Source organism: Tenrec ecaudatus, chromosome 10 (assembly GCF_050624435.1).
Source record: "Tenrec ecaudatus isolate mTenEca1 chromosome 10, mTenEca1.hap1, whole genome shotgun sequence".
NCBI lineage: Eukaryota > Metazoa > Chordata > Mammalia > Afrosoricida > Tenrecidae > Tenrec > Tenrec ecaudatus.
The window spans coordinates 53,381,163-53,403,885 of NC_134539.1; the positions used below are offsets into that span (position 1 = coordinate 53,381,163).

The following is a 22,723-nucleotide window of genomic DNA, read 5'->3' on the forward strand; positions in this document are numbered from 1 at the left end:
GTCACCTGCATCCTCATGCATCCTCACACACTCGTCCAAACAGGGTTTCTACACATAGACAAATGCCGTGCTTGGCTCGGTTACTATATCCGAATGGTGCAAAACCTGCCTCCTCTTGGAAATGCCTATTGAACCCAAGTGATACACCATTCCCGTCATGTTACTTCTGCCCATCAGACATTCAGCCACCAGTGAGGGGGAAACATCCTGTTTACATGACTTTTAGTTGGCAAGTCACATGGGGTATCTTTAATTATTATCACTCAAATTTAGCTTCATCATGCCATTGGCCTTAGCTCAAACTTCCTCACCTATACTATTTGAACACCTACATTTTCCTCCCTAATCTCCATGATTCCAGCTCTGCTCCTTTTCTTTGCTCTTTCCTACTCTTAAGTCAGCGTTCTCTTTTCGGGATGCATATATGCTCATGCCATGCCTGTGTTTTCAATCCGATGGTTTTTAAACAGCCAGTATGGTCTTACTCAGTCAACCTCTCCTAAAACACGGTCCCATCTCTCCTCCTACACCAATTACTCATGATGTCTCTCTGCCCACAAGCCCTTTCCTCTACAACCTTCTCCTATGAAGACGCTCCTGAGACTCACCTTTCAATAGCAGAGGTCATGGCACACATCCTTCCCTATGTAAATAAATCCCTAGATGAGCTATTTACTAAGAGCTTTTGTTTTCTGCTCAGAAAACAGTTATTTTACCTATATTATCTAATTTTATCCTCTCGACAGCTTTTTGAGGTAGCATAGGAGGGAACTTCAAAAAGTTAATAGAAAATTTCCATTATCTTTTAACTCTATTTTTTCCACGAACTTTTGAAGCCCTCCCATACTCTTCCCCCTTTTCAAGTTAAGGTCGGGAGCCCTGGTGGTGCAGTGGGTAAAGTGCTAGCTTGCTGATGGAAAGGTTGCTCAATTAGGAATCCGAATCCACTCTCTGCCAGTGGGCTTGCTCAGTTTTGGAGAGATGAGGAAAATGAGGCTTAGGAAGACTGAGTTAACTTGGCCAGGGAAAACGTTTGAGATTGCCTTCTAAATTTCTCTCAGGTCCTAACACTTCCTCACGGTAATGGCACAGCCAATATTTAAACCCCGATTGGCTAGCCTCCACAGTGTCTGATTTTATCACATGGTCGTTAGTTAGCTCAGTTCTGGAAGTTCCTTAAGGGTAAGAGCTGGCTCCTATTCCTTCCGGTGCCTCCACCTGGACGTCAATACCCCATCATCGGTTGGCAGTTAGAGGGGTTTAGCTTTTGACTCAAAGTGGGTGGTGGTTGTGAGGACTGCAGCCATTTCTCTGGGAGGTAAAAGCAATGGGCTCCAATTGGATGAGATAGTCTGGTTATTTTTGAGTTATCATATTTGTGGTGGTTCTTCAACAGCCTCAAACTTAGCACTCACTTGCTTTGAGAGTTCAATGAGCTCATAGAAACCCCTGACCTTGTGACACATCACCTCCTTAAAGAACAATTGTTAGCCTTGATCTCCAGTTCCCTCTTTAGCTTGATGCGTGCCTAGAGAAGAAACCCCGGGGCCACACAGATGGAGGGGATGCTCTCAGGCTGATTCCCCCTGCTGTCCTCACGCACCTTCAGTTGTCCACAGCTTCCTTAGCGTTGGTGGCGATCACAGGAGCAGTCGGTCGTGCCCTTTGCCAACACAGTGGGGCATGAGCTCCTGTGGCATTTTCCGTGGCAGCGCATGAATCAATCCAGCATGCTGAGCCCAAGGCGCTACACCCAGCAGCCTTATTTGCACTTCAAGAATTTTTCTTTTTCTGTTTCCAGCGAAACATCTTAACAAATATTGGTGTAACCTCCTTTTCTGCCATGGCAGGGAGTGTGTGTGTGCGCACGCACACACATACACACCTGTCTCACCAAGCCTCTGGCTTCTTTCTCTTGAGAGCCTCATGGTGGCTGGGAAGGTCTACAGACTCCACAGTGCCTGGAAAAGGAAGTCGAAACCAGAAAGGAGACAAGTTTGGGAAGAGCTCAATAGCAGATGCTCTTTGGAGGCCAGATAACTGGCAAAATGGACCACTAGGCAGAGACCAAGCTGTTTCTAAGAGTCACAGAAAATACCCCATACTTCTCCTTCGGGCTCTTAGTACCTTTGGCTTTTATTTCCACCAATCTGGCCATGCTTCTTTGAGCTAATTTTTATACCATGTATTATTCCACAAAGAAGGTGGTGATAAAATTCTACTTTGACTCTGGATGCCCTAGGCCTGTTTCAGGCTTTTTCCCTACCATTTTCCCAAGGCACATAGCATTATGAATACTGTCTCCTTTAGGAGGCGAAACAACCACAAAACACTTCTACATTGTGCTTGGGAGAACACAGCCACTATCTCACATCAGTCTCCCATCAACCCCACAAGGTACAACACTCATTGACTCCATTTTATTGACGAGGCAACTGAAGTTGAACGTTTCTGAGAAGAGCCAAGATTCAGGGTTCAGGAATGTGTGCACATGAGAAACATTTCACTCGGGGCTTTGCAGATGATCAGAACTCAGGGAGTGGTAATTATTATCTCATTTGCAAAATGTTCTTCTCTTTCTAATAAATAGCAAATTAACAATGTGACTCTTTTCTTAAACGTCAGGAGAGGGTCCCATTGCTTCAAGCTAGCCACCGTCTTCCACTGTCCTGCCTCGCTCCCAGTCTCACCTCTTGCCACTTCCTACTTCAATCTCTCTTCATGGTCAAAATGGTTTCCCATCCTTGCAAGTGTTTTATTTTCTTATCTCTGGTATTTTGCCCCTGGTGTCAGTGTTTCAACCCTACTTACCGTTCCTTGTTCCTTGGGAGAACCAGGAAGCTCTCTGGTCCTGTGAAGAGTTAATCTCAGAAACCCCTGCCCGCCGCCCCCACCCCAGGCAGTGCTACAGGTCCTTTAGGGCTGAGTGAGTCTGGGACCTGTGCCAAATCCCATCCTTCCCCCTTTACTCTCCGACCCACTCCTCCTCAGCCTCAGGTAGTTTGTCTAATTGTTCTCAGGGAAGCCATGACAACCCCTTCAGTTTTCCTCATCAAACAATGAGTTCAAGAAGCCCCGTTCTTCTTACCTGGAAGAACCACATTGTTCTTTCTGAACTCCACTGCCTCCCAAATCCCCAGAGGGCAAGGAGCTTCTTGGTTTTTCTTTGCAAGCTCAGGACCTGGCACATGCTGAGTACTCCCATACCTATCTCCCAGGAAACAAAGAGGGCCCCAAACACCTCCATTGGGAAGAAACACCACCCAAGCAGAAAGAGAGACAATAGGAGTTTTTAATGCATGGAAAGTCCTGCAGGGACTCTGGGCAGACCCACAGGTAGCAGGAAGAGGCAGGGGTCCTGCAAACTCAATAATGTCCAAAAAGAAAAAGAAAAGAAAAAAAATTGTCCTAAAGACCCATGTTTCCTCACTGCAACAATCCTTAGGGCTTCCTTCCTGGTGTGGAAGAGGTCAAGCTGCCTCTTCATAGTCTCCTCCAGGGGTCTATGGCTGGAAGGAGGCTGACTTAGCCAGAATGGAGAAAGAGGAGGAAAAGCTGTTTGGTTTCCACCTGAAAGCTCCTGCCTCTGGATTGACCACCATCCATGAGAAAAGGTCAAAAAGAAGAGACTTTGATAGAGTCCAATCATATCTTAGAAAAACAAAAGCGAGAGAAAGGAGCAATTCCAGTGGTTACAAAGTTCTCCGTTCACTATCCACAGGAGAAGAGGTTTGCTTTGGCCTTGCTGGCAAGCGTGTCATTGGCCAGGCCCCATCCTCAGCTGTCCCCCAGCCCACCCGGCCCCAGGATCCACATGTGTTCTGCTCCCCTTCCCACGGAGAGTCTCTGTGCTCACAGAGGGCAGCACCCTCCCTCACCGGCCCTTGGACTCCCCATACGTGTTTCGGGCCATGGCCACCATCTTCTCCTCGCAAGTGATTTTGGTGTCCTTGAGGATGCTGTACCAGACCATGCCCGCAGGCCGGACCTCCTCGCTGCGGCAGAAAAGGTAGGGCACCGTGTCCACTCGGCTCTGTATGTAGGCGCTTCGCAGGAGGCTGGAGCAGTGACGGCTCACCCTCTCCAGTCGCCGCAGGACCAGGTGGGCCTTCCTGGAAGGAAAGAGAGGAAAGGATCAAGGAAGCTCAGACTCAAGAGGTGGGACCTTTGAGTTAGTGAGTCGAGAGCAACAGGTAAATGAGGAGTCCTGGTCCCAACAGAATGGGTCCCTAGTGATGACGCAAGTCTGTCATTTCCACCATCTGTTAAAATATCCTCAGACAAATTGTCCTCTTCAATAGTCTGACGGATGAATGGTACATGTAAACACCAGCTTCCACGATCCTGCCGGTGCTGCCTACCACTACCAAGTGCTCTGACAAGGATCACCTTAGAAGGCATGATCAGTGGGAGGAAATTGTGGAATGAAACCAAAATCATCAAAAATGATCAGGCTTCTTGCTCAGAGAGCAGCGAGTGGAACCCCTGAGACATACATAGCTTAGTCACCTGTCAGGTCTGGGAGTGAACTCACCCAACTGGCTTAAGTTTTCCACTAAACACAAAACCGGTCTGTAACGGCACCAATAGCACCGGTGTGATGTACACGCCTTAGAATATCAAGATTGAAAGGCTTGCATTGACCCAAGAAGATAGCTCAGCACGGTAGGGAAGCAGGATGGCGGGAAATGGACAGAAGGAGGTAAGTGGTGCCCCACTGCGAAGACCGAAAGCCCTGTGAGCAGACACGATGTGTAGGGCCGGTCGGATGCAAGGCTGATGGCCTGTTCTGTACGCGGTCAACCCACTCACAGTTCCAAACATCTAAACAATTTTTAAGAAGTGTCTTCAATTATGCGGTGTGTGAAAAGGGAGAGAGGAGTATATCCTTAGATGGATCATTGTCACTTCTGAGATGTGGGAGCCCATGGAGTGAATAACAACGCTAGCCTTGGGTCCCGGATTAACAGGCAGGGATTAGGATCATGAGTGAACCATTTCAACTGGTTGACACTTACCCGGTGCTAAATAAACTCTAGGTGAGTACCGTTAAGGTATCTTAAAAATTCCATTCAGTTTTCACAATGCTCCTAAAGTTGTTGTTCTTTTTTGCTATTTTATAAATGACCAACTGAGGCTGCGGAGATAGGACATTACTTGACTAAAGGCAAACATCCAGTAAGATGCTGGAGCTGGAGATTTGAATTTAGGTCTGGATTTCCACCTCGTAGGCCTGGTCATGCTTAATTGCTTGGCTTTCTTATTACTCTGAGGCTCTTAGGCTCCTCTAGTATTTATCCCGAATCATAGTTTCTCTGTCTTTTCATCTCAAAAATGGTGATTACGGTCTTTTTCTTATCAGGTGATTGTTATTGTTGCTAGGTGCCGTCAAGTTGGTCCCAACTCACAGTGATGCTCTGCATGACAGAACAAAAACAGTCCCGTCCCACACCATCCTGCACTTGAGCCCACTGGAGCAGTCAAACCATCTTGCCAAGGGCCTCGCTCTGTTTTCTGGCCCCTCTGTTTTTCCAAGCAGGATGTCCTTCTCCGAGGACTGGTCTTTCCTGATAACATGTCCAAAGGACGTGAGGCAAAAATCTGACTTTGGACGAAAACCCTGCTGGTCCTTGACGTCGCAGTGACCTAGTTTCCAGCATCATGGCAGCAGACAAGCCACTGCAGGAGGTCCAATGGACAAGCCGAGTGGTGGGATAAGATGATGGTGAGATTAAGATGAGACACGCCAAAGTCTTAGACAGGTTTAACAAATGATGGCTACCATTATGAATAGCAACTGTTTCCTCCCAATATATGTAGGAGTTGTAACCCCAACCCTATAGATGGAATAATGTCATTTGAGAACAGAAGTTTCTGTTGGTTATTTCATGAGGTCATATTAATCACGTTGGAAATATAAAAAGAGCGAATTAGGCAGAGGAGCAAGCACGCACAAATGAGGGGAAGATAAACGCCACCTCGAGATTTCCAAGGGCTCTAAGAATCCCTTGGCTAAAGAAGTCAAGACGAAATCCACCTTCCTCCCCAGCTCTGCAGGCTAGAGGGGGAGGGAGGGAGCATACAGAGAGAGAGAGAGTCTTCCCCTGCAGCTGGTGCCTTGAATCCAGACTTCTCACCAACTTGTGGTATTTCAGCTGCAGCAACACCACTAACCTACTGCCATAGAGTCAATTCCAACGGGTAGTAGAATGGGCCCGCGCCTTTCCATCTTCAAGGGAACAAATAGCCTCCTCTTTTTCCCCGAGGGACAAGCAGCAGATTCCAACGTAAACTTTGCTATTGGCTTAACACACCCCATTGTGCCAGCAGAGTTCACAAAGACAGCCAGTCTGCTATGAAATCCCATGACGTTGTTTCAGGCAGGATTTGGATTACGCTGAACAGCACTCTTAGCAAGAAGCATGGTGAGGTATGGCACTCACTATTTCACCATTAGACATTTATCCAGAGCCCCTTCATCCTCCCCCAGGGAGAAGTTCCGTGATAGAATCTTTGGTTTCACGGGAAGTGAAAGCTAGCGAGGATCCTTGAGATTGCCTAGTCTGACCTTATCGGCATGTAGACCAGAACAAGTATTTATTGTGGGGGCTGACCTGTAGAATGTTTAGATGAATCCATGACTCCTATATCCTAGATGCCACTAGAATACCCTTTCTCCATTATGACAATAAAAATATCTCTAAGCATTCCCAAATACTTTCCTTAGGAGAAAAAAATCACCCTCAGTCCAATTCTCGGTAAAGATATAGAAACTAAAGCTTAGAGAGGGGCAGACCGACAGTCACTGAGTTCATTTCGGTTCATAGCAATGAGACAGGGTAGACTGGTTCCCAAGGGTTTCCAAGAAAATAAATCTTTACACAAGGGACAGCCTGGATCAGAGCAGCAGTGGGTTTGAACTGCAGACCTTTACTAACCCACTATGTTCACCGCCCAATCCTAGCCCACTACACAGGCCTGGATCACGTATAGAGGAAAGGGAATATCCCTTTCCCAATTCACATCACAAGGCAACTTCAGTGTCAAGGGGTATGTCTCCATGTGAACCCCACTCTTCCACGCATTGCAGGGCTCTCCCTGTGCCTGCGAATCTTATCCTGTTAAACTTCTCTCCTGCTGTCCTCTCCATGCCCCTCTGAGACCCTGGGAGGGAAGGTGTTTTATGACAACAGACCCCACAAATGGGAGGCTGTGTAAGGCACCTGCATGGGGGCTGCTAAAGGAATGGGTTTATGTGTGTACATTTTGTGGGAGCGATTTATGAGGTGCCTTTCAAAAAAGTCCTCTTTGTGTAGTTCAACACTGAGGCGGAATATTTCCTGAGGTGCCAGGAATTCATAGCTTCATACTCACTCTCGACTTGCTGCTCTACCCACACTCCTCTCTCCTTGCTGGCAAATGCCACCCCCAGAGAAGCCTGAGGCCTGGAGTTCACGCCCCTGCCTGCTCTGGCTCTGTTTTCTAACAGCCCCACGGCCTGGGGAAGTCGACTTTACCCTCTCTCAACTAGTTGCCTCATGGAAAAAATGGGACTGGTGTGGGGTTAAGAGAGATAGCCAGTCACCCATGGTGGGTGTGCCCAACACTTATTTCATGGAAGAGCTCCTGGTTGGATGGAAGGACGGGCACAGGGAAGAGTCAACTACAGGTGGAAAAAGCAGGGGTAAAAGGAGGCACACATGTTATGGGTGAAGAGGAAGGTGGGAAGGTCAGATTGTGGATATCTAAGAAGGCTTCCTAGTGTGAGTGGAAGGGTTAGAGAGTCTCAAAAACTCATAGGAGTTAAGAGGAGGCAAAAGGTCTTATAGGCAGGTTAGATAAAGGTATGGAGATAAAAGAGTGCTCAGATCTTTTCAGAATTTACAGCCTGCGAGTGGGGAATCAATGTGATGAAGCTGGAGAGATGGGCACCAGAGCTTTGAAACCAAGGTGCTGTGGTGGAACGATGCAGCAGGTGCACTCTATTGAGTCTGGCGAGGGGACTCAAACCCCAACCTAGTCACTGACTTGCAGTGTAATCTTAAGCAAATTGCATTGCCGATTGTGCCTCAGTTTCCTAGTCCATCAAAGAGGAATAACTGTACCAACTGTGAAGGATTTTTTAAAGAATTAAATAAAAATGCATTTCCAATAAGCCCTCAACAAATGCTATGTTTTCCTGTTTTTCTTGAGGAAAATGGAGGTGCTATTGAAGGGTTTCTTGGAAGAAAATGACAGGTGGAATAGATTATTAAGAAAGATTCCTGGAAATAGAGGCAAAGGGCATTGATAGAGGTCTAGATAAAGACATGTACATATGAAAATATATCTATATATGAGTATGGGGAAATAGATCTATGTGCATATATTTATAGTTTTAGTATTAAGGTAGCAGGTGGACATTGGGCCTCCACTCAAGTACTCCCTCAATGCAAGTATACTTTCTTCTATTAAATTGGCATTCTATGATGCACACCTTCCCAACACAACTGCTAAAGACAAAGCAGGTGCATAAGCAAATGTGGTGAAGAAAGCTGATGGTGCCCGGCTATCCAAAGATATAGCATCTGGGGTCTTAAAGACTTGAAGGTAAACAAGTGGCCATCTAGTAGTTCAGAAGCAACAAAGCCCACATGGAAGAAGCACACCAGCCTGTGTGATCATGAAGTGTCCAAAGGATCAGGTATCAGGCATCATCAGAACAAAAAAATCATATCATTATGAATGAGGCAGGGCGGGGGGAGTTCGGAGTACAGACCCAAAGCTCATCTATAGGCAATTGAACATCCCCTTATGGAAGGGTCACAGGGAAGGGATGAGCAAATCAAGGGTGCCGGGTAGCACTGATGAAACATACAATTCTCCTCTAGTCCCTATCATGATCCCAACTCTACCTTAAAAATCTGGCTTGACCAGATTTTCCTATCTGGTACAGATAGGAACTGGAAACACAGAGAATCCAGGGCAGATAATCCCTTCAGGACCAGTGATGTGAGTGTCGATACCAGGAGGGTGGAGGGAGGGTGGGGTGAAAAGGGGGAACCGATTACATGGATCTACTTATAGTCTCCTCCCTGGGGGACGGACAACAGAAAAGTGGGTGAAGGGGGATGTTAGACAGTGTGATATGACAAAATGATGATTTATAAATTATGAAGGGTTCATGATGTAGGTGGGATCAGGGAGGGAGGGGGAAAATGAGGAGCTGATGCCAGAGATTTAAGTGGAGAGCAAATTTTTTGAGAATGATGAGGGCGATGAATGTACAAATATGCTTGACACAATTGATGAATGTATGGATTGTGATGAGTTGTATGTGCCCCTAATAAAATGATTTAAAGAAAAAAGAAAAGAAAAAGAGATTCCTGTTTGCTTGAGGAGATTAGGTGGTGGCAGGGAGTTATGAATAGAAGTAAGAAACAAGGTGGGGAATTAACAGTATTATCCATTCCCCATCATTGTATTTAGTAGTTTTTGTTTATCTTAGTATTGTAGTTATAAAAATTTATATAATGTCTCTGAAGTAGATTCCTCAGCTATAATAAGGTCACTATATGTTGGCCATTTCTATACTATATTGATAATTATGAGGTATCTAAAAAAACCCAAACTCATTGCCATCGAGTCAATTCTGATCTATTGTGACCTCAGGAAGACAAAGCGTAAGTGGCTCTGTGGGTTTTCAAGGCTGTGAATCTTTACGGGAGCAGAAAGCCTTATCTTTCCCATACTATAGCATCATAGCGGGAATTTAAAATGTTAATACGTGTAAAACTCTAAGAAAAGTCTCTACCACTTAGTAAGTACTTGTCAAGCTAGAAAATATCATCACGGTCACCATCCTGCTCCCCCTTATTACCTTTGGGCCCCAGACTCTTGAGGACCGATTACTCACTGGTGTGAGTCGTAGGAGCCTTTAAATGTCAGCAGCTGGAGAAAGACGAAAATATTAATAGCCTGTAAGTCAGGGTGTGTGTGCTGAGTCAGAGGACACGCAGGGTGCTACGGGCACTGGGCTCACTCCGTACATGGAAGCAAGGTTTCCCCACGTGTGCAGAGGCTGCGGGAATCATCCAGCCATTCCTCGAGTCTAATGACTGAAGAAAAGTGTAAGTGACGGTGAGTCACCACTTGGTGAGGTGGCCAGTCCAGAAGACAGGTTGGAGACCCAAGAGCCTGGCAGAGGTGAGACTCTTGTAAGCAATGCTATAGCATTTAGACTTTATTCTTTGGGCAGTAAAGAGCCATCATCTGGTGCAGACGATCACACAAATAGACCACCTATACCCAACAGGGCTGGAAGACAGTTCCTCTCCTGTCTGTCCGAATGCTTTGTGTCCACTGTCCCTGTGATTTCCTCAGCGAGGCTCTTGTGTGGAAGGGGACCCTGGGGCTTAGGATGGGAACATGATTTGTTAGGGAACACTTTGGGTCAGGAACAAAGGCAAAAGTAGAATCTAGGCTCAAGATAGCATGGCATTGAGATGAAATGTTTATCTCTGGAATCCTAAATTTAAATCAAAGATGTGTTATTTAATACCTCTGTGAATGATGAATGAGTTCTTCAATACCACTAATCCTTGGTTTGTAAAGTGGTACAACGGGAACAGAAATTGAGCTATTGGGACCATAAAGTGGTCAGTTTGCTTAGTTCTCAGTACATATTAATCATGATTCAAAATAGTATCTTGTAGTGAGCCAAAGCTACAGTTCCCATGGCCCATTAGGGCAAGTCATGTTACCTCTTTGCATCTTCATTTCTCCATTAGTCAAATTAAGAACGTTGGTGTGCATGGCCCTGGAGTCAGCCTCTGACTCATGCTGACCACTGCCACACCAGAATGAGATGTTAATTGTCCTCGTGGTATCCCCATAATCAATGTGGATTGGATACCAGAGGTCCGAGGAGTATTGACAGATTTTTGGAAGCAGATCACCAGGCCTTTATTCGTAGTCCACTGCAGTCTGGAAGCTCAGCTAAAACCTGTTCAGGAATGCACAAAACTCCATTGCCAGGTGGGTGATGGCTGTACAAGAGCTGTGCAAGCCAGCATCAAACCTAGGTCTCCGGCACGGAGGGCAAGATTCTCCTATTGGATCACCCATGCCTCCTAAGGTGGGAATAGCAATTCCCCTCTGTTAGAGCTGCTGTTACGACTGAAAAGACATGACTTCCCTTGGCATCCAACACAGGACCTTGCACCCAATAACCACTGAAACAGTGTCAGCTTGCCTCCGTGTCTCCTGCAGTCTCCCTGGCATAGACGATGCCGCAGTATCCTGGCTGGCATTTGGCCAAGAAAGTGGAGCCGATTGAGATGGTGGTGCCACAATGAGAGGGTTGATGGTATGGAGAGGTGAGTGAGGAGGAGTAGGAGGGGGAGTGAGAGACACCAACAAGAGTTCAGGGTAATAAATTGTAAGCAGTGGAGACCCATAAATCAAAGGCCAAGCATGCCCCAAGCTTTCTCTGGAGAGGGAAATCATAGGTCAGGGTGACCACTTTCTCAAATACTGGAAATAAAATCTTCCTCATGAGAGACAGGATCCAGGCCTGTGGGACAGGAAACAAGAGGGGAAGGAGGGCCATATCAAGCTAATTTATTGTTGTCCTGGCTGGTGAGACTGGGCTGAGGATGGGTTGTGAAGGAGGCCCTTTCCACTGTTAGGGGCTGGGCCTGCGGAGCACTTTTCCGGGAACTGTAGAACCTTTAACCAGCCACTTTCTCCCCAGTACTATTATCCAATCAGCTGTTGACCCAGTAACCAACTGAACAGACCTCCTTTCGAAGTGGGTTAAGAGATGAAGAGAGAGAGGCGTGGTTGTAAAGACACACTCCCGTTGGCCCCTCTCCCTCCTCCCTGCTTCCTTGAACTGAGCTGGTTAGCTGACCCCCAGTTTAACGAGAGCCAAGGGGGTGTCATTGCTGCAAAAAACATTGGAACACAACTTTTCACGGTGAAGAGGGCAGATTAAGGGAAGCAATGGGCTCGCTGATGCTGCCCTGGACAGGCCACATCTGGAGCATCCTGGTCACTTCTGGTAAGAGGGCCTGTAGTCAGACCGTCATGCTGAATGCAGGGCCCACTTCTGTGAACCTTCTGAAGACGTGCTGAGAGCAGGCCTGGAGGGGATCCACTAAGGAGGCGAAATAGTGATGTTGTTCTGGTCACTGAAGAGAAGTGGAGAAAAAACGGAGGGTCGGGGCTTATTGTGACTCTCATAGACTGTGCACCAACTGTATGCCAGAAAATGTGTATGTGCAACATCATCCTCTCCGCGGTCCTCCCCAGGATCTCATAGCACACACTTTATTCCCGTCTGTAAGTGGTAAAAGTGGGCCTCGGGCCACTCATGTGCTCGGACCAGAGAACAGATTGAGAATGCGGGGTCCCAGATCTCTATCCACAAGGAACCAAAGCAACATAAGCAAAGCCACGCTAGCATTTAAAGGCAGCAGATTTTGACTCAACTAAATGAAAAATAGCAACAATGAAAATTCTGTGGTTCCCCTCTCACAGAAGGTGGTCAAATGAAGTATATCTCAGACAGGAGTCGGATACGAGTGAAGTTTACATGGGAGTGGCAATGCGTCTGATGAGCCTTACACCACCAAACCAGGTGTTACACAACTGTCACAGCACTGACTTCCTGAGATGAAAGAAACCCATTTGTTGAGATTCCATTCATGCGTCAAAGTCTTGCCAAAATATCTTCTAGACGTCTTCAAGATCTTCTCAGTCATCACATACCCTATTGCCCCACCCTCCCTAAAGTTTTTTGTATATTCCTCTGTTGAAATTCCTACTACCATTTCTTTGATCTTAGCTATGAGTATATCTTGGGACACAGCACGTCATATCACTAGTCTGACAGTAAAAGATATCATTCTGAATTTGGTTTCTGGCTCTTATGAGCAGAGACCTCAAGTCATTGACCTAACTTCCCTGTCAAATCTTCAAAATCAATTATTCAGAGTATGAAGTATGATATGGATGTATGGGCCTTTACGCAGGTGTCCAACTAATGTACCCCACCCCCTGCTTCTTAGCTTGTGCATATTTACTCTGAATGAATTAATAAATATGAATTGACAGCCTCTCAAGAAAAGAGGAAATAATATAACATTTAATGTGCACATTCATATTTAGATACAAAATGTGCTGAAAATAATAAAAGTGCATCCTATTCTCCATGTCCTAGAGATTACAGGAGCGTTAATCCATGTTGTCTAAAGAAAACTGCTAACATAACTATGGACTGAAAGAATGTATAGTAACATCCCAGATTTGCTTATTTTCAACAGAGATACAGCAAACACACTCCACAATGTGTAATCTCATTTCAGATGTGAAAAGCTGCTTGTAGCGCAATGTCCAGAAGATCCAAGTGGAGCCAAGGCCTATGATTTCTGTAATCTATTAGCAATGTCTGCTGTGGAAGCACAAAGTTGCGATACCATAAATATGCCATGTCTATTCTGGACAGATTAATTTCCCTGAAACAAAATCTCTTCACGTACTTGTTCTTTACTCTCTAATGCTATCATTTTAATCAAACATGACTGAGAGAACTGAGAAGCCCAAGAGTGGTCAAGGATATTCTGACCGGAGCAAATTCTGGTCCCTGGCCACCAATGAGCTCAGGTTTGTAAAGTCTTCTAATAGAAACCGTATGGCTGGGGCAGCTGGGTGTCAGGAGGGCTTCTCTACACAGCTGTTTAGAGTAACCTGTGATTGTCAGGGGAACCAGACTCTGGAGGACACTGACCTGGTAGATTTATTATGCAGAGACAAATAACACCATTTTGTCAATAAATTTTATGGGAGTATATGACTACAGAACCAGGGAGAGGGTGAGGACATTTTGGGGTTTGGTGATGATAGACTCAGACAATCCAAATAGTACCCACCCCATACTATCGGCCCTTGCGGAGGTCCCGAGCAGCATTTGTATTACCCTAGACAACCTAGATCTCTGGGAAACAGGATGTGATGGGCGGGAGGTAAAATGATATTCATTGTGTGCCTCTTCTCTATGACTTCCATGGCTTGCTGGGTCATTGGCTTCCCAGCTGGAAAGGACTTTGGTATCCGAATGTCTGCTGCAAATGAAGCCCAGAATGGGGATGGCATTTGTTCAAGGTTATACATTAAATAGTTGCCAAAGCCATGCCAGGAACCCAATAGTTGGATCCCGAACAGTTCTCCTTATCTCTTTGCTTCATAATTTGATATTTTGTACACTTGTTACCCGGAAGTCCAGGTAGCATAGTGGTTACCCATGGGGCTGATATCCATAGAGTCAACAGTTCAGAACAACCAGCCAGTTCTCAGGAAAAAGGTGGAGTGTTCTACATTGGCAGAGAGTTGCAGTCTCAGAGTTCTACCTTGTCCTATGAGGTTGCTATGAATCTGTGTCAACTCGATGACAGGGAGTTTTTAATACACTTGCTCACCCGAACAACAAGGGCAAAGGCACCTTAAGTGTTCCCTATTTGAAAGTTTTACATGACTCCTGGGAGGAGAACAAACTCTTGAACGGGGCTCATAAAAGCTCCCGTTTTCTGATCCCCGCCAAGCATTTCAGTCTTGATAGTCCATTTTTCCTTCCCTTGTCTCATAAGGAGCCCTCGCAGCATAGTGGATTATGAGTTGGGCTGCTTGTTACTCATGAGACCAGCAGTTCAAAACCACCCGGCGTTCTGAGGGAGAATGGTGAGGTTTTCGACTCCTGTAATGAGGTATAGTCTCACAAAACCACAGAGGTAGTTCTACTCGGTCCGATAAGGACACGATGAGTTGGCATTAATTTGATGCTGCTGAGAGTTGAATTTTCGCACCTTGAATTCCCTACTCCAGCAAGTTTAGACTTTGATTCTATGTCTAAACATCACTGTCTCCTTGAGGACCTGTTCCTTGTGCCTGCGTGGGTCAGCTGCTCGTTATCTGCATCTAGAACCGTATCACTCAAAGTAACTTTTTCTGATTAGCAACATTATCATAATTTGAAGGTAGAAATGCAACATCTCAGACCAAAGTAAAAAGAAAATTCACAGCCACAGAGTCCCCTGGACCCATAGGGACCCTGTCAGACAGAACAACACTGCTACTTTCGGTTTCTGAGGTTAACAGGAGCAGAAAACCTCGCCTTTCTCTCTAGAAATGGCTGGTCGACTTGAACCATCAACCTTATAGTTGGATAACCATAAACAGTGTGCTAGCAGAGCTTCTCTAAGAAGCTCCCCAGCTGATGGTTTCGAAGTGCTGCCCTTGTGCTGGGCAGCCGCTGGGCCCCCTTTCATTCCAGGTTACCAAGGGAGTATGCACCTGTTAGGAAGGTCCCAGGTGAATCATATACAGAACAAAGATTCCTCCAAACGACTCCTGCTTTCCCTGTGACACACAACTTTGAACCTGTCCATTCCTGTTTGACCCCTGCTGAGAATTTGCCTTTCCTTTCCAGATACATTGAATCAGAATTTACAATTCAGTAATCCCTTTGGTAAATTCCTTTAGGCCGGCAGTTCTCAACCTGTGGGTCGCGACTCCTTTTGGGGGGTCGAACTACCCTTTCACAGGGTCCTCTGATTCATAACAGTAGTGAAATCGCAGTTATGAAGTAGCAACGAAAATAACTTTATGGTTCGGGGGGTGTTCACCACAACATGAAGAACTGTATGAAAGGGTTGCGGTATGAGGAAGGTTGAGAACCACTGTCCTAGATCATGCTTTAAAACAACTGAATTCAATGAACTTTAAGCTCTACCACCCAGAAAAAAACAAAATTCACTGCTATCAATTTCAAGTTGAATTTGACTCGTGATGATCCTATAGGGCAGAGTAGAATTAACTGTGTGGGCTTTCAATATAAATCATTATGAGAACAGAAAGCCCCCTCTTCCTCCCTAAGTGCAGTTGCTGGTCTTGAAATGCTGACTTTATGGTTTATAGCCCAACACATAGTCCACTATGTCATCAGAGGGTCTCGAAGCCCTATCTCACAAGTAATATTCTCTACAAAATGTTATGCCCTTGCAAATCTCAAGAAACTTAGAAACCACGCTTTATTGATTGCTAGATTGAATGTGCTTATGGTAGGGCTGGAGTGACCCTGGGGTCCAGGGCAGTGGGGAGAGGGAAACTGACTAGTAGACAACAGGAGTAGCCCATGTGACATGAAGCATGCTCTGTAGGCAGGTTTTCATGTGGATTAATTCTGGTTTGACCCCTGCTGAGGATTTGTGTTTCCACCATGATATAATGCATCAGAACCTACCGTTTATCGAAATCTTCAGGGGATCCTTGTAGGCACATGGTCTGGAGGACAGGTTGAGAATGCTACTGTAGTAGCTCCCTGGGGTCCTACAGAGACTTAAGGGCCAATTCCCGTTGGGAGAGATGAAGGAAAGGTGGAGCAGGTGGGCTCCTGGACATGCACTTTGGTTCTGACTAAAGCAACTCTGGCTCAAATACTCACTTAGCCAACTATCAAATTATTCAACATGTAGTTACTTAGTAGTGATCTAGAAAAGGGGCGAGGGCACAGCGACTATATATATTGACATTGTAGTGGGGAAGTAGGACATTAGACAATAAATACAGCAGCCACGTCAGATACTAGATCAATCAATGTGATGCAGAGAATTAAAATATGAGTGAATGGATGAAAGCATTAGAGGTGTCTCTGAGGAAGAGGCATTTCAGCCAAGACTCTGGGTTCTGTGCAAGATTTAACTATAAAGAACATGTGTTCCACTGCTAAAATGAAAAAGAAAGGAAATGCCATGGCATGAGTCCATTCAACTCATTTTATAGATGAGAAGAATGAGGACCGGAGAGGGGCTGAGCCCCAGCTGAAACAGTAAGTGTATTCGCAGTGCCAGAGGAAAGAAGCAAAGTGCTAGCTCAGTGGTAGAAGCTTCATCTTCCACATGGGAGATCTGATCTGGCCAAGGCACTTCGTGTACAGCCTTTTCTCCTCTGTCAATGGAAGCTTGCACCTTGCTACTATTCCAAACACCTTTCAGCCAAGCTTCCACACAAAGATACAACCAAAACTCCAACTGTGTTGCCATTGAGTCAGTGCTGACTCATAGCGACCCCCTGTGGGTTTCCTAACTGAAACTGTTTACAGGAATGAAAAGCCCCCTTCTTACTCCCACAGAGCTTCTGGTGGTTTTGAACTGCTGGCCCTGGCTCACAACCAACGCTCCTCCAGGCTAAGATTATACAGGAACTATCACCTGCAATCCACTTATAAAAATCAGCCAATGAATTCTGCGAATCTCAACAGTCCAGTCTGTAACCGAGATGGCACAGGATGGGGTCGTGTCGCATTTCATTGGTTGCAAGGTTACTATGAGGAGTGGGCTGACTTGACCAGGTGACAGCAATAGCCAGGATGGACTAGGATGCAGCCCTGTTGGCTCCTGGCAACACCTGGTGTTGGAAGAATTTAAGCTATCCTTCAAGAGACTAGAATGATCCGGGAAGAGATAGGCGATAGGATTGTGAAGGGAAGTCAGTATTGGAGAACAGTAGGTATAGTGATTGGCTGACCAAAGGCTAGCGGATTATCCCAGTTCGCTACTGATTGTGTTTCTCTGCCTCTGTGGGAGCGCAGGAGGCTGTGAGGGAGATTTACATAATGAAAAAGCACACAAGGATCTTATATGGACAAAGTCAGGAGTGGAAGGCTGCTTTAGCAGACTCCTTGAACTAGTGAGAAAGCCCAAGGAAGTGGAATGCCTTTCCCTGCCCACAGGTCAGGTTGTCGCTGAAATGACCGGGGCAGGAGCTTTCACCGGAGGCACTGTCCTGCTTGTCTACCTCCTTGTTTAAGCTTTATTAAGACAACAACACAACGTCCATTCATGTGATATGGGGGAAAGTGACAGTCCATGATCCAACAGAACTGAGAAGATCACCTGCTGGACCAAGTTCTCATCGGCTGCCACACGGCCTCAAATTCTTGGGAGGGCTAGAGGGGGGTGTTAACCTATCCCTCAGCGTGAAGGCGCAGAGAACCAGCCTCCTTATCAAACTCCGTGCCACCCGGGGGGAACTCCTTCATCTCCACGGAGTGCCCTGAAGTGGGTTCAGACTCCCGGAGACCCTCATGTGACAGAGCAGACCTGTGCTCCAGGCCAGTTACCTGCCTAGATTCATTATGAAAGCCGATGGCCGGCTTTTCTCTCCTGCCGCTGCTGGGGGGGTTCGAATCACTCACCCTTAGGTTCGTCATCATCTACAGACGACGATTGCGACCCCGGGACCACTAATTCCTTCTCATTCATGAAATGGGGAGAGGTTCCCTACGTTGCTCTGTTTCCATGGTCATTTGGAAACCTTTGAAAGCGTGTAAGTGCTGCCCGGTACGCATTTCAGGAAGCTGTGCATTGGTGTGCAACACTGTAGGTGTTGCCCTGGCTCCGGCAAACCCACTATTTCCCTCAACCATTACCACCACAACCCCAAGGGCCTCTCCGTCTCCTTCTTGACCTGACCCCTCTGGTCCATTCTTAGAACTTCCGTCAGAAGGGTCGTATGTGCAGAAAGGTCTGATGATATTATATCCCCCTGTGAAAAATCACTTGAAAGGCTTCTCATTACCCTTGGGAAACAATCCAAACTCCTTAACCCTACTTAAAGGGCATTCAGGATCTGGCCCCTGCTGACCTCTCTCTTCCTATCTCATATTACTCCTGCTGTCCAACTACAGGGGAATTCCTTCAGCTCCCCCAAGCAGTGTTTCTCCGAGTGGAGGTGCTCCTCTGGGGTACTGGAAAGGATTGGGGTGGTGGTACTCAAGGCAATCACAGGTTCAGTCTCCAACAACAGCAACCCCCATAAGAAGTCTGATTCACTTGGCATTTCATCCCTTCGTTCAGACTAACTTAAGAAGAAAGTCTTGTTTTGGTTGTGCCTTTAACAGTTCTCTACTACTTGTTGATCTTCCTTGAACAGCATTGTTTCATGCCACCTGCCCTTCTGCCACCCTTGACCACTGTATTGCATGCGTTTAAGTTTAATATTTCAATGAAAAAGAGGTGACACCAATTTTCTTCTATAATACAGTGCATTCTTTTCTCATAACATTTGAATGAGAAAGGGTTCGAGAAAAAATATTTAAGGAAGAAAACATAAAGATTATAGACAGGGTGATGTGGCAACCATTATTAATGCAACAAGCAACTGCATAACATGTGAGCAAAAGGCCAATCAACTTTAATCTATCCGTTTCTTCTCCCAGCACTTGACAACATAGTTCTCCTCCCTCCACTCTAGTTGCAAGTTTTCATGGAGTTCACTAGACCAGTTAGGTACCCATACCTCATGTTCCCCAAACCAACCACACAAAATTAAACCCATTGCCACCAGGACAAGTCTGACCTCTGGTGAGCCATAGGGGCAGCGTAGAACTGTTCCTTACAGACTCCAAGATGGTAAATCTTTACGGAAGCAGACCACTTCATCTTACTCCCACAGAACAACTTGTGGGTTTGAACAATCAACTTGGAGCTTGGCAGCTCAATGCTTAGCCTAATGCCACACCATAGTTTCCCTCATGTTTTCAAAGGCCTTGTTTTCCTGCTATTAAAATCCTTAACATTTCTGTTTATTGTGATTGGGTGTTTAATTACTGGCATTACCAAGTTGACACTCATCTGGATGGTAATTTTCTATCTTTCCACATTTCTATCTTTTCACTGGTGCCTCACGAGTAACCACCTTGTCAGAGGCACTCCAAACTAAGAATGTGCCAGCTGAAGGAATGGATCTTGTTGGAACATGCAAGAAATTAAATGCAACTACCATTTCCTAGATTATTTTATGAAACTACAGAGCACAGCAACTGTGACTTAGATAAGTTTTAAGTCACTGTGTCACCTAGAACATGGAGTGTTACAATTACTCATAGAGACAAAAATATTCAAGTCTTAGTACATGTTTAATTCACAAATGTGTCATGTTAGTAATGAACTGTAGATAAGTTCATAGCTATTTACTTAAAACAAACCTTCGATTCTACTGGAGTAGGAAAAGCCATGAATTGAGCGCAATATCCCTGCCATTGTCACTTTCTGAAATGTTGGTTAGGATACATCCCCTCAAGAAGCCTAGTATCCCTATCTATAAAACTGAGGGTGGGAGGTAGAAAAAACAACAACAACCTGATGCCCCTCAATTACCTGACCCTTGAAGAGTCGAGCAAGCTGTTTCCATCCTTTCCCCTGCTCATTTCCCATATTCAGACCTGATATGGCTAATGTGACCACCATTCTTATTTATTTGATAAAGTCCATTCTCGGTCTAAGGCAAGTAAGGGTCTAGTCAAGTAAACAACACATAAAACAAGTGTATGCCTCCACCCACACTCATAACCCCCTACCTGGGCCCCAGTTCATCCTCACTCCTCCAGACAAAGTCTCCAAACTTCTCATAGTGAGAGTTGTAGTGGTGTTGGACTCGAAACAGCATCGAGGTTGAGACTTCCATCAGCGTGTTATAGGCAGTCTGCTGCTCCTTTCCACTTGTGTACCCATTGTACAGATTGTAGATCTTGTCAGCTATTTCTGAGAAAGAAGAAATGGAGATTATTGAGAAGTCGGAGAAGACAGAACGGAAGCAGGCTTGCAACAGGGCAGAGAGTGATACATGGGACTTCATTTGCCTGGTCCTTGGAAGCAGACAAACCTTCATTCCATCCTGAATATGTTATTGATTGACTGTGTTCAAGTTGTTTGCTTGAACAACAGAATATAAATGGAATCTATTTTTGGAAGTACTTTGTGAAAATTAAGTTTAAAAATAGATATTTAGTCCTCAATTGTGGACCTAGTCTAGAGTTCAAGACTAGTTGTAGTGAAGTGACTTTGACTTATGGTGACCTCTGTATGTAAATAGAACTATTTCTTTTATTTTTTAACTCTATTTCATTTCATTGTAAATGGCTGTTTCAGAAAGAGATCACCAGGATGACTGCCAGCAAAGTAATCTTACAGACCAAATATAAAGATCAATTTTATGATATTTAGGGCTTGTATGTTTAATATCTCCTACAAAAAGAAAAAAATGTCATCATAAACTTATGTGCATAGACATATGCTTTTTTATTAATCATTTTATTGGGGGGCTTTTACAAACCATATCACAACTCAACAGTCAATTGTATTAAGCACATTTGTAAATATGTTGTCATCATTGTTTCCAAAACATTTTCTTTTTACTTTAGTCCTTGGTATCAGCTCCTCTTCCCCCACCTCCTACCACCCCCACCCTCATGAATCCTTGATCAATTATATATTATTGTTGTTTCATATTGTACACTGTCCGTTGTCTCCCTTCACCCACATTTCTGTTACTTGTCCCCCTGAAGGTGGGCTACATAATCAACCTTGTGATGGGTTGGTTCCCCTTTCTCCCCCTTCCTCTCCTCCCATCCCACCGCCCCTACCATCCTCCTACTCTCATGGTATTGCTACTCCCACAACTGATCCTCAGGGCTTTAGCTGTCCTGGATTCCATGTGTTGAAAGCCCTTGTCTGTACCAATGTGTGCACTCCGGTCTAGCTGGATTTGTGAGGTAGAACTGGGTGGTAGTGGGGGGAGGAAGCATTCAGGAACTAGAGGAATGATGTGTTTTTCATGGGTGTTCTATTTCACCCTGGCTGAATCATCCTTTCTATGTAACTCATCTGTGGGGGGATATCCAATTGTCTACGGATAGGCTTTGGTTTCCACTGCAACCCCCGCCCAGACATATAATTGATAAAGATGTAATTTATGTTAACTTCATAAAGGAAAAACAGAAATGCTACTGAAGTGAAGTAGGTTTCAATTTAAACTAACAAAGTTATACATTGAAGATGCTCACCTCATGGTCCCCAGTTAAAAATATCCTTAAAATATACATGAAACAACAAAAAGCAGAGAATCTAAATAACTCAATGTAAAAAGAACTCAGCTAAAAATAAATTTTCATAATATTGGAGAAAATGAGAGTTAATAAATATATATAGAAAAGAAACAAAATGGCAGAAGTGAGTCCTTCCTTATTAGTAATTACATTATAAATGAATGAAATTAGCTCCCCAATTAAAATCAGGGAGTAGCCGAATAGATTTTTTTTCCTAAAAAGTCCCATATTTAAGAGATACAGCTTATACTCAATGGCATAAGTAGGTTGAAAGTAAAAGAGTGGGAGAGATTATTCTAAGCAAATAGCAACCAAAAGAGTGTTGGGGGGGGTATATATTGATATCAGATTATATGAATATCAAAGAAAACACTAGCAAATTTTAAGGGAGAAATAGATGGGTCTAGAATAATAACTGGGGACTTTAATCCACCAGCTTCAGTAACCAAAGCTCTAGAATGAAGATCAATAATTAGAGGAATTTAAGCAGCGAGGCTTAGGGGACATACACAGAACACCCCCAACAACAACAGCATAGTACACATCCTTCTTCAGGGAATATGGATCGTTCTCCAGAACAGATTATTTGTTAGGACACTAAAGAGATCCAAATAAATTTTAAGAGATTGAAATCATACAAAATAAAAAAAAAGAAAATCATACAAAGTCACTACTCTGACCACAATAGAAGGAACCCACACTTGAATAACCAACGAAACGCACAACTGTAGGTGGACATTGAGCAACACATTATAAATAGCCAGTGGTCCCAGGAGACGTACACAGATAAATCAGAAACTA

General features: G+C 44.9%; 1 protein-coding gene across 8 annotated transcripts in view; it reads right to left on the bottom strand.

The window, feature by feature from the left end:
• Positions 1-3,274: 3,274 nt before the first annotated feature.
• The window catches only part of ASTN2 (astrotactin 2), a 1,111,474-nt gene continuing 1,092,025 nt past the window's right edge, over positions 3,275-22,723 (bottom strand). For all 8 annotated transcript variants that reach the window (XM_075560396.1, XM_075560395.1, XM_075560402.1 and 5 more), the window contains 2 exons: positions 20,396-20,579; positions 3,275-4,112 (listed from right to left, as the gene is read on the bottom strand). In XM_075560396.1, the coding sequence (XP_075416511.1) occupies positions 3,875-4,112; positions 20,396-20,579 (422 nt within the window). In that variant the 3' untranslated portion in view covers positions 3,275-3,874. The remainder of the gene's footprint in view (positions 4,113-20,395; positions 20,580-22,723) is intronic.